Source organism: Agelaius phoeniceus, chromosome 7, assembly GCF_051311805.1.
Source record: "Agelaius phoeniceus isolate bAgePho1 chromosome 7, bAgePho1.hap1, whole genome shotgun sequence".
Classification (NCBI taxonomy): domain Eukaryota; kingdom Metazoa; phylum Chordata; class Aves; order Passeriformes; family Icteridae; genus Agelaius; species Agelaius phoeniceus.
Window position 1 is genome coordinate 50,903,824 of NC_135271.1, and position 17,230 is coordinate 50,921,053.

A 17,230-nucleotide genomic window follows, 5' to 3' on the forward strand; every position below is an offset into this window, starting at 1 on the left:
CTCCCAGCTTTTCCAACTACTTGTCCAGTAATGGGGAACAGAGGAAGACACATTTTGGTTTGTTAGAGTAGAAAAAGAAATACAGATCCTGTACTTTGTTATTTCTTACCTTCTGAAAGCCTGACTTGGCAAGATGAAGACTCAAAACTCATAAACATAGTAAAAATTATAAGAAAATTTTATTTGAAAAACTGAGTTTGAGTACTTGATTCTTAAACAGAAATACCACAAAGCAGAACTACCAGGAACTTAAAAGTTGTTCTGGGAGTTTCCACCAGTGAAGGTTGAACCAGCCACAGATAGAAGAGAAACACAAGTTTTGCTTTCCATTTGTTTCTGATACAATTAATTCCTCCAGCTGCATAAAATTTCAATTAATTTTAACAAACAACTTCAAAATTAAGTGGTTTAACTATTTCTGCTGAGTCTCTAGCCAGCGACTAATGGCCATTTTTAGTGTTCTGTTTGGTGTGAGCATAAGAGACTGGAGAGGAAGATTTGTCATGGGACTAGATCGTCTATTGCTGATCCAGTTTTCCATTGCTTCCCTTTCATAGGAATAGCCATCTGCAAAGAAACCATCAACAAAAGCTCATAGTACAGAGGCTTGGGCACTGTGGCACTGTGCAGATGTTAGCTGTTTAAATGTAAAAGGGAAGTAAGGAAATAAATACATGCAAACAGGAAAATTGAGATCTAGAATAAGTGCACTCTATGTGAAATCTTTACAGTGGATACAAACAGTTCTGGCTAGTTTCATATATCTATCTCTGCCTGCAAAGCACCAAAATATATTATGCACAAGTTAAATAAGACTTTCTTTTCAGTTTGAATGATCCATAATGTGAAGTAAAAGCTGATTACCTAACTCAATTGCCTAAAACAGCTAAAGCCTTCTGCTTTGCTGAACAGCGGCCTTGTCCACCTGGCTGACCCAGCCCTGAGCTGTGCCTGTGCAGAGCCCTCACCACCTGCCCAGGTTCAGGACTTTGGCTCTTAAGAGTTTGTAGCTGAACCATCTGATCCTTAAAGAGCAAAAATTAGGCCCCAGCTAAGTATCAGTCACCCAGGAATATCTGTGGTAGAATACAAGCCTGGGCCCTATGCCCCTCCTCTTGTCTCCTTACTCCTTACTGAATAAAGCAGCTATCACTCCAGCAGTTAGCAAATGTCTTTGTATTTTGGCCAGTTTAGTTCTCAGAAGTCTGCTTAATACCTCAGAACCAGATGAAGTTAGTTACTGTTTACAGAGCAACAAAAAAAAATACTGATCTGATATTTCTATGCTTACCCTTCCCTCTCCCCCCAGGAACAGAACTACAAAACAATAGTTCTTCATAAAATGTTTTAACTATGTAACATCTTATGCTGCTGACATATCACAGTTCCAATGGCTGCTGCATTTATAGGAGTCTCGTTCTGTACAAACTTTTAAGTGCCCTACAGATGGTGTGCTAAGCATAGAAATGAGCCTGGGATTTTTTGGTGGGGTTTTTTGGGTTTTTTTTTTTGTGGGGGGCTGGTTTGATTTGTTTCCTTTTTGCCCTACTGAATGCACAATTCCATTTTGCATTAACTGAGCCAACACTGTAATTAGGCTTGTAATTATATTTACAAAGGCACATAGAGGGAGGCACATTAAGAAAAGGAAGAAGTTGCTTGATAAGAGTATTTTTCTCCATATCAGAGCTGTAATTCAGCAAATTAAATGTTTATCACAATTCTGGTTTGTTGCTACAGCTATTTAGAATAGTTTATCTTTCTAAGTCTGCTGTTAAATAGGTGTGGGAATACAAAAATGGGCCTATCTTTACCCTCAAGTAATTAGTTTTAGTCTATGTCACGTAGAGACATACCTGTGGCAATGACAGGATCTTTCATAAGCTCTCTTGTTATAGGACATAGGAACTCATCAGGAACAGAAACCGAGGTCATTGTCATCCTCAGTTCTTCAATTTTCTGGAGAACTTTACTGCGCAGGCCTAGAGACTCTGAAAAATGATTTGTACATGAAGTGGACAGCACAACAGGTAAGGCAAAGAGGTCAGGTTTTGGAATAGTCAGCATCCATGTTACAGGAGACATAGCTCCATGTCACCACCCCCTAAACCAAAAGCCCTGGCTCCCACTCCAGTCAGCTCTGCCACAGGTTCTCTCTCCTGCTGTGCAACAGGAGCTTTGGGTAGTGATGAAAACAATCAGTAAAAGCAGCTCAAGTGTAGCAGAGCCATGGCAGAGCAGTGGCCTGGTGGCCGTGCAGGGTGCAGAGCGCGGGAGCAGGGCTGGCCCTGGCAGGGCCCGAGCGGTGCCGCTGGGAAGGGACAGCTGTGCACCTCCAAAGGGAGCAGGAGAGACTGCATCTCCCTTTGCCTTCACACTGGCATTCCGCACCCCTGCTCAAACATACACTGCACCTGCTGGGCAGCACTGTCTGGGCTTACAAAGGCACAACTCAAAGGTGCCTGAGCCTGCAGAACATCAGAACACTGATGTGTTCTGTTCCAAACTGCACAGACTGTGAAAAACTTGTCTTTAGCAAGATCTTACATCACAGTCTCAGAGGAAAGAAAACAGGTTATCAAGGAGAGAAAGAACATGCTCATTCAAGCATTTGTATGGTGGTAGACACCTAAAATTTAGTTAAAAAGGAATATGAATAACACAAAAAATGTTGTTCATCTTAGGCAAATAGTATTTTCCTACTTTGTAAATGCTTGAGCTATGGCAGATAAAGAGCAATTTTTAAAGTCAAATATATGAGGCCATAATTTCTATACCTTTCTATACCTTCTCCCCACAGAGAATCTCTTTGTAGCAAGTCACACTACATTCAGTTCTCACAGAACTTTCTAGTCAGCGTTATCTGATTAGCCTCAGCTGGCAATTGCTGCAACAAAGTTTTATGCTACTTCAATGCTAAGGAAAATGTTTGCCTAAACTGAGGAAGCCAAGTGTCTTTCATGGATGACAATTCCTGACAGATTCCCAGCATTTCTGTTATTTCTAGATTTCAACAAAGCCAGCTGTTACACAGAGATAGTATGATCCAATATGGACCAATTCCACACACACAGAAAGGAAGGGAGCAGTCCTCCTACAACAAAAAATATCCAGCTGTACTTTTTAATAGGTTTCTTACCTCATTCAGGCTTTTGTCATACTTGACCTCACTTTCACGAATGTATTAGCACCTAATTTACATCTAAATCTGGCCATCAAAAGTAATAGAGAACTTGCATTTTGAAAGTTCCAGTGCAGTTCACTATTTTAAATCTTCTTATTTCATAATGACCACTGTGGAATCATGACTTATATGGTGCTTCCTTTTGATTCCTTCTAAAATGTAATCACAGTTTTGCAATAAAGCAATAGGACAATGTATGAACCTGATGTATTAGAAATTGTCTGAGCCAGGCAAGCTTTGCTTGGTCTTTACCAAAAGTCATCATCAAATGCACACTTAGGAATGTCACTGTTCAATTCAAGGTTGGCAACCACCCGCAATTCTAAACATTGCACTTCTGCAGACTGATAGGAGAAACTATAGACTACCCTATTTACCAAAAGGAGAAACATGAATTATAGAGCATAGCTGAAATTCCTTTTCCACAGCTTAATAATACAAGATCAAACAAGGAAAATAGAAACAAAATCAGGTAAGACCATTTAACAGTATCATTAGTGGAAGTGCATTGTACGTCACCAGGTATGAGCAAACACACACAAAAAAAAGGAATACTGTGAACAATGTAAAATAAGGGGGTTTTTAACAGCCCTGGAAATGAAATAAGAAAGGCATTTCAGGGGGGAAAAAATCCATTTATGGAACTCCTAACTTGTTTTCGTTCCAACATTTCAAAGTACTCTAGAGATTAAAACCTATTTGGATTTCAATACTCTTACCAATTTTTAATTCATTAGCCAGACTTTCTTTAGTAAGATTCAGTAGTTCCTTGCCATCAATATTATTCATTTTGAACAGTCCAACAAAGTCTGCTAAATCCTGTGCACAGAGCCAGGCTGAAACATCATCCTCCGACCAGTCCTCAATAGCCACCTTTGACTCATTTTCTACAGTACCTCCTTTGAAAATGAAAAAGAGTTAAAAAACAAAACAAAACAAACCCAAATTAAAAACAAACAACACTATCCTCCCTCCCCCACAAAAAAAAACCAACTCATCACAACCCCCCAAAAGCAAACAACAATGAAATTCTCAGTTCAAAGAAACAATGTCATTAATAGATCCTGTTTTTAAGTGTTCTCAGTACTATACATTCTTCAACTAAGAAAATAAATGCTTCTTAGAGATTCTTTCGTGAGGGAGGGCAGTAATTTGGGTTTACCTTTTACCTGTCAATTTTCAAAGTTTAGAGGAATTTAATCTCTTAGATGCCTACACTTCTGTCAAATCTGAATTTAACAAACAACCAGAAAAGTGCTAGCAGACACTGGAATCACCTTGCACATCCTTAGAAGGCACACCAAAATCCAAACTTACTGTTGTGGTTTGAAAAAAGACAAAATGTACCTTTGTTCCACACACTTGAGGTGCTGGTGTAATTTGTACCATTAGTTATCCTATATTAATGGCACTTACGTCATTTGTACAATTAGTTTTTCACCTATAACAACTGGTAAGGTGCATTTCTAATTGACAATTACACTTGCAATTAGCAGTTTTTCAACTTGTCACAAATTACGCGTGTCCAAGAAGTGCTTCAACACTGGCAATAACATTCACCTCTTAAATGCCAAAAAATAAGCAAGTGCAAATATCAGAAAAACAGACAGACCAAATTATTAAAACTAAAATACGTCTAGTATTTTTTTCTTTACAAAACAACAAAAAGAGAAGACCTCTTCTGGGCATTAGTCAGGTTACTTAGAAGATAAAAAGCATGCACACAATCCTGATGTTACACATTAAGTGCAGGTAAGAAAGGGAGTTTTGCATCTTCAGAAGGTGTTTTGAATTTAAAAGAACAGATTTCAAATACTTCACACACTGACCTGCACAGGGTTGCTTAAGGTCAAGCTGCCATATGTGCACAGTTTTATCCATTGAGCCTGTGGCAAGTAAAGGACTACGTGGTGCAAAAGCACAAGTTGTAACATATCTACAAATGAAAAAAAGTCTGAAAATTCATTAGAAAAGGATTTCTTTTATTTATGAAACAGAATAATCATGCTGGTTTCTTACCTTGTATGCTGAGACAAAATATGAAGGGTATTGCCAGTACTCTGTAAAAAAGTTTTTGTGATTTTTAAATCTTAAAGAATAAAAAAAGTGTTTCTTCACTTGTTTGCTTCCTTTCAAAACAGGGAATATTGCTTCTTGAAAGGTGACAGAAGGTACCTTCTGAGAAGTTACACAACTTTGACAAAGCTGATCAGCAGCAGAATCAGAAATACAACTTGACTCTCCTGCTTTAAGCCCCTATTTGATGCCCTGGAGCCTTGTTCCCCTGCACAATCAGCCAGCGTGGAACAATGCAGGGAGAAGAGTGCTGGAACACTGACTGAATTAAATCCATATTGGCTGCTTGGTTGTGTAGATAAAGACATCTCTTCTATAAATCTTGTATTAGAAATGACCAAAAGGGTCATTGTGGGGGTCAACTCACAAGCCTTCAACTGGACCAATAATTAACCACACCTATTTGGCCTATTCTCTATTTGGCCATGAAATACTAACTAAAAAATGAAATTCCTGAATTTTGGCAGTTTTAACTTATTATGGAAAGATTTTCCCTCCTATGAAAAATAGCATTTCTTTGACAGGTACAGACAGGTTGGAAAGATGATGAGCAAAATTATTCTGAATCACTAATTGATCAGTCAGCACTCCAATATTTTGAGCTGTCCAACATGATTAAAGTTCCCTAATATAGGTTGAAATCTCTCTCCCTCCCACAAAGGTTTATTTAAAAGTCCCCACTTTTCCCCACAGAATCACAGGATGGTTGGGGACCCCTGGAGATCATTTAGTCCAACCCCTCTGCTAAAGCAGCATCACCTAGAGCAGGTGTCCAGGCAGGTTTTGAGTAAATCCAAAGGAGAATTTCAGAACTAGAAAAGTTATTGTCCCATTTAATAAAAACCTAAGGCCACAAAAGCTGATGAACAGTATTAAGAAATATTTAGGCTGCGGTTTCCTTCATCTTCCAGTTTTCTGAGGCTTCTGAACTCTAGAGGACATCTTACATACCTGTCTAAACTACTAAAATAACTGGGCCAAAAACTTTGCTGGTATTGTATTAGTGATTTTGGTGAAAAACTTTAATGCTAATTTAAAAATGGTATCAATACAACAAGTATGTGCAGAGCAAGCTGAAGAAGTTTAAAATTTTTTCATCTGTCATTTTCAGCAAAATTATTATTTTTAATACTATAAAGTATTAAAGGCATATTTATCACTTACAGGTGAATCATAAAGGAGATAACACCGTTACTATAGAAAATGCTTAAACAATAGGTTTTAAAGACATTGTGCTTAATATAAAAATTTTCTTGAATTCTTTATTATGCTTCTATTTGCACTTTACATATAGCTAACTACAGAATTTTTATGTTCACCATTCCTGATTTTATGTCAAAAGTTACAGTCTTCTGTGCTTTGGAAGCTAAGCTAAAGTTAGGATAAGAAAAAATCCTTCCACTTCAATATGAATCTTGTAAAAGTATGGAATTAATTAACACCCTGCTGCAGAGAAATCAACTGACAAATCCTCACAATGTAAATAGAAAGTGAGAAAGATTGATCAACTCTCAGGAGATATTTTTCCTTAGACTCCTTCCCCTCCTGCCCCCAAATGCACAGTAAGCATTTGGCTTAGTATAACTTGTATTCTTTAGTATTTTTTCATTGCTACAACACTGCAGAAGCAGTGCTTATATTTAAAGACAAGCCCAACAAATGATCCTGTATAATGCTATACTTACAGTTTCATAGATTATGACGCACTTGTCCACAGACCTTAAAAAAATACATTGACATGAAAGTGATGCAGAGAAGGAAAAGGAAAGTGTTTCATTAACTTTTTCCACAACCCAAGATTTCAAACTCAATCACCCACAAGACACAGACTGATTGTAAAGACACTTCAACAGCTCTAGAGGTCACAGAACTATTCCTTAATTATTGATAAGAAATATTTAGAAATTTTTAACTCTTTTGAACTTTCTGTTTTACAATATTGAAGCACGAACCTGGACAGCCTGACATTTTAACAAGGTGCTGCTTACCCCGAGACTATCATCTGTCCATCACATGAAAATGCACAAGCCAGAACTGGGGCAGAGTGCCCATTCAGTGTGCATTTATATTTTAACTGAACACCTAAAAATACAAAAAAGTAAATTATTACATATGGCTATATTTGACCAGGTATAACACAAGCTGCTCTAAGAAGCCCAAAGCTCCACCAAAGATGTGACTCTGTGACATATTGTTTACAAAAAAGGGGATAAAAAGACCATAGAGACAACTTCCCCTTTTGATAGCTCGAACTTTATCACTTTGTAGTCTTAGCATGTCTCACAAGGTTTTAGATAATTAAATGTGTATCTGGACACACAGTATTAATGCTTACATACTTTTTTATAAAGGAGATTACAAAAAAGCACCCACTGAAGATATTTTGGCAAATTTACTTAGTCTCTACATCGTAGTTTTTGCAGGAGCCAACATTCTTTTCTCCAACTCTTATTCAAGTCCCAGGATATACTGAAATGTGAAAACAAACCTCTCCCTTGCCAGGCACATTAAGAGGTTTTAACCTATCAACCTGCTAAGGCCATGGTAGAATTTTTTTTAAATCTTTACTTACAGTACTTGTTAAATAGATTGCTAAATAAAATCTACATGGCACAGCATCACAAAGTGCTGAATGCCTTAGCTGTTCTCCAGCTAATAATTAAAAGAAAACTTTCAACTTGTGGTTAGTTTGGCTGTGAATCCAGTAGTACAAATTTGATTTTCGATTTAAATTGTCACTAAAGACCTAAGACATTGGTAGATCCAAAAAACATTTCTATACAAACCTAAGGAATCTGCAAACAAAATAAGCCAGAGTTTGATATGATTATCTTGTCCACAGGAAGCCATCTGGAAGTATTTGAATCCATTTTCACTATCTGATAAAATTAAAATATATAAATGGGAGTCAGAAACATTGAAAATAACAGCAGATCAGTAAAAGTACATCAGCATAAAATCATTGCAGAAGTTCTAAAACAGTTTGGACGTAACAAATAGGTATCATTATACTCTTTTCTGAATAAGTAGATTAAGAATAGAGCTGTGCTCATGTTTTAAATTTTCTTGGTGGGAAATGTTTGAATCCTCTAATTATACAGCTAGGGTCTTTAAATCTAAATTATATGGTTATATCCATTTTTTCTACAGTTCCGCAATTCTCAAAATTAACCACATACACATACAAAATTTGAGAGTATCTGACAGGGAATTTTCATACTTGTACACATTTAACTTTTCACTTTTATAAACTGACATTTCATGACTGCAGTCCAGCCAAACACTCAGTAAATACTGCATTAAGTGTGAAATACAACAATAGTTTTATAGCTTTCCCTTCTGGATTCAGTGGCTATGAACATTTCTGAATCATGTTCCACGACTGGACTGTTAGATGCACAAGTGGTTGGATGGTTGCAACCTCAGGGTAGTGGTGAATGGCTCAGAGTCCCAATGGACCAGTGGTGTCCAGTGGTGTCTCTGGGTGGGTTCTGTATTGGGAACAGTGCCATGTAATATCTGCATTAAGATATTTAATAGGCACAAGAAGGAAGCAAGCACACCCTCAGAAAATTTGGAGATGACATCAAGCTGAGTGGTGCAGGTGACACAAGAAGGACAAGGATCCGGAGGACCCCAGAGGAACGTGGACAAGCCCGAGCGCTGGCCCATGGGGATCCCAGGTGCTGGTGCAGCAGCAGGACTGGGGCAAGCCCCAGTGACAATCCAGGCTGGGGGGTGAACAGTGGAGAGCAGCCCTGCCAAGAAGGATTTGGGGCTGCTGGTGGGTGAGGGGCTGGGAACATTGCATCACATGCCAGGTTCAGTTCCAGCTTCACCTCGGCCTTCCTCATCCCCTCCCTACACAATCGTAACTCATCTCTTTACTCTTCCCAGGTTACACATCTTTGCTCCCACTGCCTGGGCATGCACTTCTTGCCTTTTAGTTTGACCAGCAGTTCTTGACTCAGCCATGCAAATCTCTTGCCCTCCTTGCCCAGTTTCTGACTCCTGGGGACCACGGACTCTTGCACTCAGTAGAAGACCTTCCTAAAGATCTGCCAACTCTGTTCCATTCCTTTGTCCCTGAGGGCAGTCTCCCAGGGGATCCCACTGGCAACCTCTCTGGAGAGCTGGAAGTCTGCCTTCCTAAAGTGCAGGAGCCTGCCTCTGTTCCTTACCTGACCTATACTCCTTAAGATGGTAACTCCACCAAACTCCACCACAACAGCTCTAGATGCCATGAGCTCCTAGGCAACTGTGACTGAATCCACTTCAAAGGCAGAAGAATCACCTATTACAGCCTAAAGCACAAAGAACCTATCAGACACTCTGGATCAAAACTCGCTCTGAATTAAGCAGGTAAAGAGAGATAAAACTATCTTAAATATAGTTTAAAATATAGTTTAAAACTATCTATAATTGTTCTGGATAAGCACTACTTGTATGCATTTCATAAAGTATTAAATCTGCCAAAAATCCCAGAAGGTTCAACCATTGATGACTAAACAGCAACACACAAAAAGAAATATGTTGACTTTCAGTAATATATAGATTAAAAAATCAAAAATTATCAGAAATCAGCCAGAACAAATCCACAGTGCAGGAAATACCTGCTTTGTTGCCTGTTTATCTTGGCAGAAGGCTGTATTTTTTAAACCTAGAGAATAATCTCAATATGAAATGGAGTGGTGGAAATTACACTCCGATCTGTTTCAGCTGCAACATATGTTTTGGTCTCAGATGCAACTCTTAGTTCATGATGGAGTTTTTTGTGTAGTATTTTCATCAAGTAAGATCCTACACCTTTCAGAGGGCATATATATGTTTGATTTGGTATTGTCAATCACTAATTCTCTGTTCTGAAGTGTATGTTCACATCCTTCTTCCTCAGGTTCCTCCTGCTTTCTTTCCCACTGCTTCTCTCCTGTTTTCTTCTGCTCTGCATCACCTCCTTAGACAGGGTGGTACACACACAGTAGTACTTATTGCCAGGTCCAGCACTTGAAGATGCAAGTGGCTGCTCAGTTACAAATTTTGGGGTCTTTGAAAGGGCAGCTTGTGTATTCTGAATATAAAAGTCTAAATATGTCTATGAAGATCTGGAAAGCACAAAAGTATACATACAAGGTTGTTAAGTGAAGTTGCTTCATTGCTTCCTGACAAAGAGATTTCTTCCCAATTTCCTAACCTCCATTAGAAGCAAATGACTATGTGATCAAATGCTAAAACAGCTCCAAGATTTTTGAACATCTTAGGGGAATGCAGGAGATTCTGGGCTCATTACTCCCCCAAATTCCTCTAAATGACAAAGTCAGGTGCAGGAAAATAGCCTATCTGTTCATATGCCAAAGTTCAAGCATTTAGCTTATTAGATTTACAGCTCTCTGCATTGTTTTAATCCAGTCCTGCTCCTTGGGAACCAAAGTATGAAAGAGACAAGTGGGAATGGTAATCAAACACTGCATCTCCTAACACCCGTGCCTGCCATGGGGGCGATTAGCTACTCAAAGTTATCACCTTGTCTGTTGACCTAGTACATTTCTTGCCACCCACCTGACCACAACCTTTACTTAAGAATATTCAGAATATTCCAAAACATCAGCTCTTCACAAGGTCATTTGTATCTTGAGCACCAATGGCAAAAATAATACAAAAACAAGAGCTAGGGAGAAATAAACATCTCTTTTTAAAAATGTTCCCCCTGATGAGTTGAGTAACTAACCAGATACTGGATGTGAAGAAATATCACAGCAGGTAACTCCAAGATCATGTGCTTTTTCATTATACAGGCATCTCATTTTATCATCCCAAATGGTTAAATCACCACTAGATGATCCAGTGACAAAGAAGTCTCCATTGGGAGAAAATGCACAAGCCATCAAAGAACCACCTTTAACCTTCCCGGATCTGAAAAGCAAGAGTACACAGGATTTGAATTGAGAGTAGTTAAAGTTCTACAAAGTGACCTCTCAAATGCAGTCTGATGCAATAAGCCAAACTCTTCTATGGTTTGCACTTTGGAACTAGCTAACAGAGGAAAGAGAAACCCAAACCAGCTATGAAAGGAGAGCGAAATAAGCTCTGCAGCAGGGACCAGACCAGCTCTGACAGCAGGAGGAAAAACATGAGATGGAGGCCCAAGGCAATAATTTTAACTGAGTGATAAAATAATTTTCAAACTAAAGACAATTTGCATGGATTTAACACTTAAAAGGCACAATGTGCTGTTAAAATTCTATGGCAGGATACATTTTAAAAGTCAAAGATAAATATACAACTATAATTAATACAGATTTACATGTACACAAACAAGGGGGAAAAAGACTGACAATTCTTCTGTTTTAGAGACAAAAGAGAACACCTAATAGCCCATATGATAAGGTGTACCTGAGTGGTATACTTGGTGATTTATGATGTAGGATTAATTTTGCACCACTTGAACACAACGGAAAGCAAGATGGAAAAGAAATTATGTATTTTAATTAAGTCAGCCAAAGCACTTTGCAAAACTGATCTTCAAAGAAAATTTTTAGCACATATGGAAGAGTGGTCAACCCTCAGGAAGGAAGTGGGGTCAACCTGACATCCTTTATGTTGTCTGATAACCTAAAGTTAATTGAAAGAGTCTGACTCCTTTTAATGGACACCAGACCCAGCCAAGGGTGCACAGCTGAGTCTTTAAGTGCGGGGAGAAAATCACAGCCATGAGAAACAGTCACATGAAAAGTATGTCAGAACTATTTACTCTGTCATCATACTTCGTAGAACAGCTGCTAATGCTCTTTTACTGACAGAAATTTTATTTACTGCCAGAGGTGTCAAACTTAATGTCACAGAAGACAAATTTTACTCAGTGTCACACTAATCAGACCCATAACCTTCTAAAAAGCATTGTATCCCTTAATTCTTTTATTAAGAATATTATCAAATCCACTACAGTGCTTCCCATTTTTATATGTACAATCTTTTTTCTTTAGTGTAGCTTTTATAAACTCCATTTTTTCACACAAAAAGTTGCTGATTCTGCTCTGAAAGCAACAGTAAAATAAACAGCATTGTGCATGAATTTAAAATTTGCAGGCCAAATACCAGTTTTGTAACTTACTACTGAACAGGAAATAGAGACCAGTAAGAAATACACACAAGTCAACTTGCTTTCCTGTTGTTTACATCCACTACAGAAGTTATTTAAATAGCCACCTTACTTCACCATCTGAACTGTCAATTACAACAGCTGAGTAGATAAGGAGCAAATTTTATGTAATTTTATTATAATTACCATCCATATATTTAGTCAACTGACAAAAGAGTGTAGTAAAATGTTTTCTCATTTTCAGCATCAACACAATCAACTGTTTCAAAGAAACAGAGGACCACAGATTGACATTAGATGGTTAACTAACTTCCTCTGACATAATTTTTAAGTACTTTGATGATTTCTATGTTATACTGATTTCAACTATTAAAAACAGGACATGTGCATTTTTCTACCTGCAATTACAAATCACAATAAAAATATTCATCACCTGAAAATACATACACACGTGCACATCCCAAAATAGATATAAAGTTGACTACTGCTGGCCTGTTAACACTCTGAAATGAACTTTTAGTAGTTAAGGGGATAGGATCATAATGTTCAAATTTTTTCTTATTTCTCTACAATGAAAACACCAAAGCAGAATAATTTCTGCTTGTAATAACAATATAATTTCTTTGTAGTCATTATACATCCACCATTAAACTAGAAGAAAATTAGGATGTAGGTCTAAAATATGCACCACTGCATGTATTAAGAGCATACAATTGTAAGAAATGTTGTTTTCATATTTCTGGGGTTTTCCCTTCAGCAACAAGCATTCTGAATTAAAAAAAAGAGATCTCTTCGTTAGTAATGTCTCAAAACAAACCCTCAGATTTCAGAATACTAATGACTGAATTTCCTAATTTTTCTGAAAGATAAAACTAGGAAAAAATAGGTTATCTGTACCTCTTTACTACCAGAAACCATTTCAGTGTTTCTTTATGCATTAGAAAAAACATGGTGGCAAAAATCTTGGACAATTTATGGACAAATTTCCAGATTTACAGAATTTCAAGTAACTATAATCAATCATTTTGAAAAACTGTACAGTTTCCCACATAAATCACTGCTGTGGAAGGCAAAGAGGCCACAAGATGAGGGACATGCTTGACAGGGAACTACCAAGATCAAACACTTCTGTCTTTCAGAAACAGCTGCTCCCTCAATCCTGAGTGAAACATCAGTTTGCTCAAATTCTTAACTACTTTTCTAACTTTAGAGAGTAATTTAGTTGGATAATAAGCCCTAAAACCTAAATAATGTCTTGCCCAAGTACAGATTACAACAACTGGCCTAAAGAATTCACTGAAAGACAGAGATGTAAAGGAGGACTCTGAAGATAGCTCTAAGGTTCATGCCTTTAACGATGCAACACCAATTAATATACTCATCTGCTTTGCTTCAAATGTTTCTTGGAAACCTATGTGAAATGCTGTCTGTCATGCTTAACTTATTTAGCACCAATACTTCTTTCAGTCACTTTATGTCTTAAAATGTACAGTTTCAGGACAGGTCCATAGTTTCCAAACTCTGGTTGCTGGATTACCAGCAAGCTTCTAAGACCTTCCTGGGCACCAAACTCCTAATAACTAAACATTTAATTTATACTACTATATGCAAATGCAATATAAAGCACACAGTACAGTCAGGCTCCACTAACTGTGTATTATGTACCACAGTTTGCTCACCCACCCTTTAGAAACCAGATGCATACAGTGTGCAATGCATCCTGATCTCATGTTAAATCAATGAAATTAACTTTAAAAAAAATCAGGATTAAGATGTACAATAACCTTGTAAAAATTAAAGCTTCTTGAGTTCGCATTGTTTAACTTAAAAAACCAAAAAGCTACTTAGCACTTCTCCCTCTCCTATCGATAATCTTTTGGTCATCTAAATCCTATCCCCGTTTGGTTGTGATATCCATGGGTGGTGTAAGTCTACATATCTTGTATTCGGTAGAGCGTACCGCTTGAACTACATTCACCTCGAAACGAAGTATTTGTCAGAGAACGCTTGGCACTCACCGGTAGAGTGTCCTGGCCTGCACGTTCCAGAGAACCACGCTGCCATCCGCGGCCCCGGCCAGCAGGTGTGCGGCCCGCGGCGAGAAGCGGCAGACCCTGACGGGGCTGGCGCCGGGCTGCTGGAGCACGGCCAGCCTGCGGCCGTCGCGGGTGTCCCACAGCGCCGCGGTGCCGTCCGTGGAGCACGAGGCCAGCACCAGCCCCGAGGGCGAGAAGCAGCAGCAGTGCACGGCGTACGCGTGACCTTCCAAAGGCGAGTACGGCAGCTCGGCGAAGTTGCTCAAAGAATAAACGCGAATTGTTTTGTCCAAGGAACAAGTAGCCAAGCACGATGACGAGAAGGCACAGTAATTGACATCATCACTATGATCTGATAAAGTGTGAATTAATGTCGCCATTTGAAAAAAAAATTCTGAAAAAGATTTAAACAGACTTAATTTTCCTGTTCCGTAAATGAAACATACTACCTTAGCAAGACAACTTCTGAAGGAAAAAAAAAAGGAAAGAAAAACCTATTTGCAAAGTAGGATTTTCACCTAGCATTGTTTAAGCAGAGAATCATAAAATCACAGACTAGTTTGGGTTGAAAGGGACCTTAAAGCCCATGCAGTTTCACTCCCTGCCATAGGCAGGGACACCTTCCTCATCCCAGGTTGCTCCAAGCCCCATCCAGCCTGGGCTTGAATGCTTCCTCGGATAGGGCAGTCACAGCTTCTCTGGGCACCCTGTGCCAGGGCTTCACTATCCTCACAGCCCAGCCTTAGCCTTCCCAAGATAATCCCTGACTGCCCGAAAGATCTCTCTGTAGTCCTCCCAATGTACCTGTCCTTACTTGCATCCTTTTCCTTTTTGTTTGAATTTGTCCAAGAGCTCCCTTCTGCTTACTTTCACAGATAGCAACAGTAGTGATGGCAAAACATCAGCACAATACCACATACTTGTGTTGCCAATCCAAAGTTTGACCAGCCTGACTGAAACATTTAAGTCAAAATGTGAATATTAATTGGGTGATCAACATTGGAACCTCTCCAGAAATTGCATTTGCTGCTACACAGAATAACAAAAGGCAATGTGAAATTCACACGCATTTTTCCAGGATGTAAAACTGCTAGAACCAGTTTAAATTGTATCAGACAAGTGATTTACACTGCTGAGGTCCAGGAAATCTCCAAATGCACAGAGCCAAAATGAAGTACCTATAGCTCTTATAAGCTGTTTATAATGAAAACCCAGAAATACTATTTATATTGAATTAACTTATATAATAGTCTGCTGTTTTAGATAAGTGTTTCATTCTGAATAATAATTTCAGTGCTGAAGCATCTGCAAACAAAACTATATATACTCACGCTTTTTTTTTTTTTGCATAGAAACATACACACACACACACACACACGCTTGTATGTATGTGGACATGTAAGTATGTATAAATGTATGCACACATATGCAGAGGTACGTACATATACCTACAGACACAAAGGTACATATGTAAGGGCAAAATACTCGTTCTCTTCAGACAGTGTATGGCACACCGATTTAGTTAAAGACAAGATCATTGAAGACTACCTACTTCAGCTTCAGGATGCTGTTTTACTACCACTCTAAAACCATTAAACAAATAAAAAAGTATCAATAAGATAGCTGCAGAAAGAAAATAAACATATTTTCTTCAACTACGAGAAACCAAAGAGTCAGAGAAAACTTAACATCTGGAAAGATGAGCTGAAAAAGGCACCTTGATCTCACTGTCAGAAGAATTTCAGGAGCTCACTGCAGAAAAGCAAACCTAAGAACAAGAGGTTTCAGTATCAATAAATCGACTGAGGGAGCTAGGAGCAGCGGGAGCATTCGTCACCAGAGAGATGTTCAGCACCACAGCATCATCTCTGGCAATTACGTATTTTTTTTTATAATCCACAAACCAGCAGCACCGGCCCACGGGAACAGCTGCAGCAATTCTCGGCACGGCTGGCAGCCCCTTCCCTACTGCTTTTTCCCGCAGCCTCGCCCCACCCAACCCATCGCGCCGGCAGCGCGGCCGGGACGCTCTCGGAAGGTCGGCGGAGTCACCCCGAGCTCCAGTGGCACGTGTCGGGTAAACAAGACCCTGCCCCGGCTGCGGGAGGACCCCGCGGTCACCAGTCACGGCCCCGGGCCGGCCATGAGGGGATCCCGCCCGCACCAACCGCGCTCCGACCGCGGCGCCTCCTGCCTCGGCCACCCCGCACGGCCCAGGGAGCTGCGCAAGCGCGGTGCCCCCCCGGCCTCCCGTCATGGTGCGCTCCGGGCCGACCCGCCCCGCTCCGGGCCGCGCCACTGCGCGCCGGCCGCGGGGGGACCCAGAGCTTCCCGCTCTAGCGCCGCCATTGGTCCCGGCCCCGAGGCAGCGCGGGCGCGGATCGTGCGACCTTCAGCCCTCCGCACCCTCAGCGCCAGCGCGGAGCCGCACAACAGCCGCCGGCGCTATGGCTGCCTTGGCACGAACCCTACGTGGGCGCAGGCGGTGCCAGCGCCTGTGGCATACTGGCGGGGCCGGATGCTATCCCGGCCACTGCCGCGCCCTCACGTCAGAGCGCTGTCCGAGCGGGCAGCGGGGCCACGCTCTGCGGCTGAGATGGACACGGTGACCGCCTCAGCCCGGCCTCCGCCCGCCACAGGCGCGGCCCTCGAGCAGAGCGAAGGGGAGCTCCAGCAAAGAGCGCTCCCCCAGGCCCAGCAGCCGTCAGGTAACTTACACCATCTCCCCCCCGCCTTCACACACACGCTCAGCAACTTATACATAATAAATGGTTTAGCCGGCACCTACACGTTTTGAGGAAGACAAAGTCACTTCCTCGGAGTCACTGTGCCCAGGAA

At 40.2% G+C, this 17,230-nt stretch overlaps 1 protein-coding gene across 3 annotated transcripts; it reads right to left on the bottom strand.

Annotated features, from left to right (window-relative positions):
• Positions 1–157: 157 nt before the first annotated feature.
• Positions 158–16,860, bottom strand: WDSUB1 (WD repeat, sterile alpha motif and U-box domain containing 1). Of its 3 annotated transcripts, XM_077181844.1 has the most exons (11): positions 16,110–16,860; positions 14,375–14,786; positions 10,986–11,170; positions 8,047–8,139; positions 7,249–7,342; positions 6,946–6,979; positions 5,204–5,244; positions 5,014–5,120; positions 3,904–4,083; positions 1,857–1,991; positions 158–567 (listed from the first exon to the last, which is right to left on the bottom strand). In XM_077181844.1, the coding sequence occupies exons 2-11, from the start codon at positions 14,770–14,772 to the stop codon at positions 413–415; spliced, it is 1,422 nt and encodes a 473-aa protein (XP_077037959.1). In that variant the 5' UTR covers positions 14,773–14,786; positions 16,110–16,860; the 3' UTR covers positions 158–412. The 3 variants fall into 3 exon arrangements, with proteins under 3 accessions (XP_077037959.1, XP_077037958.1, XP_077037960.1); XM_077181843.1 differs by having other exon boundaries at positions 14,375–16,860; XM_077181845.1 differs by lacking the exons at positions 10,986–11,170; positions 14,375–14,786; positions 16,110–16,860 and adding an exon at positions 9,442–9,564.
• Between the last annotated feature and the right edge of the window lie 370 nt (positions 16,861–17,230).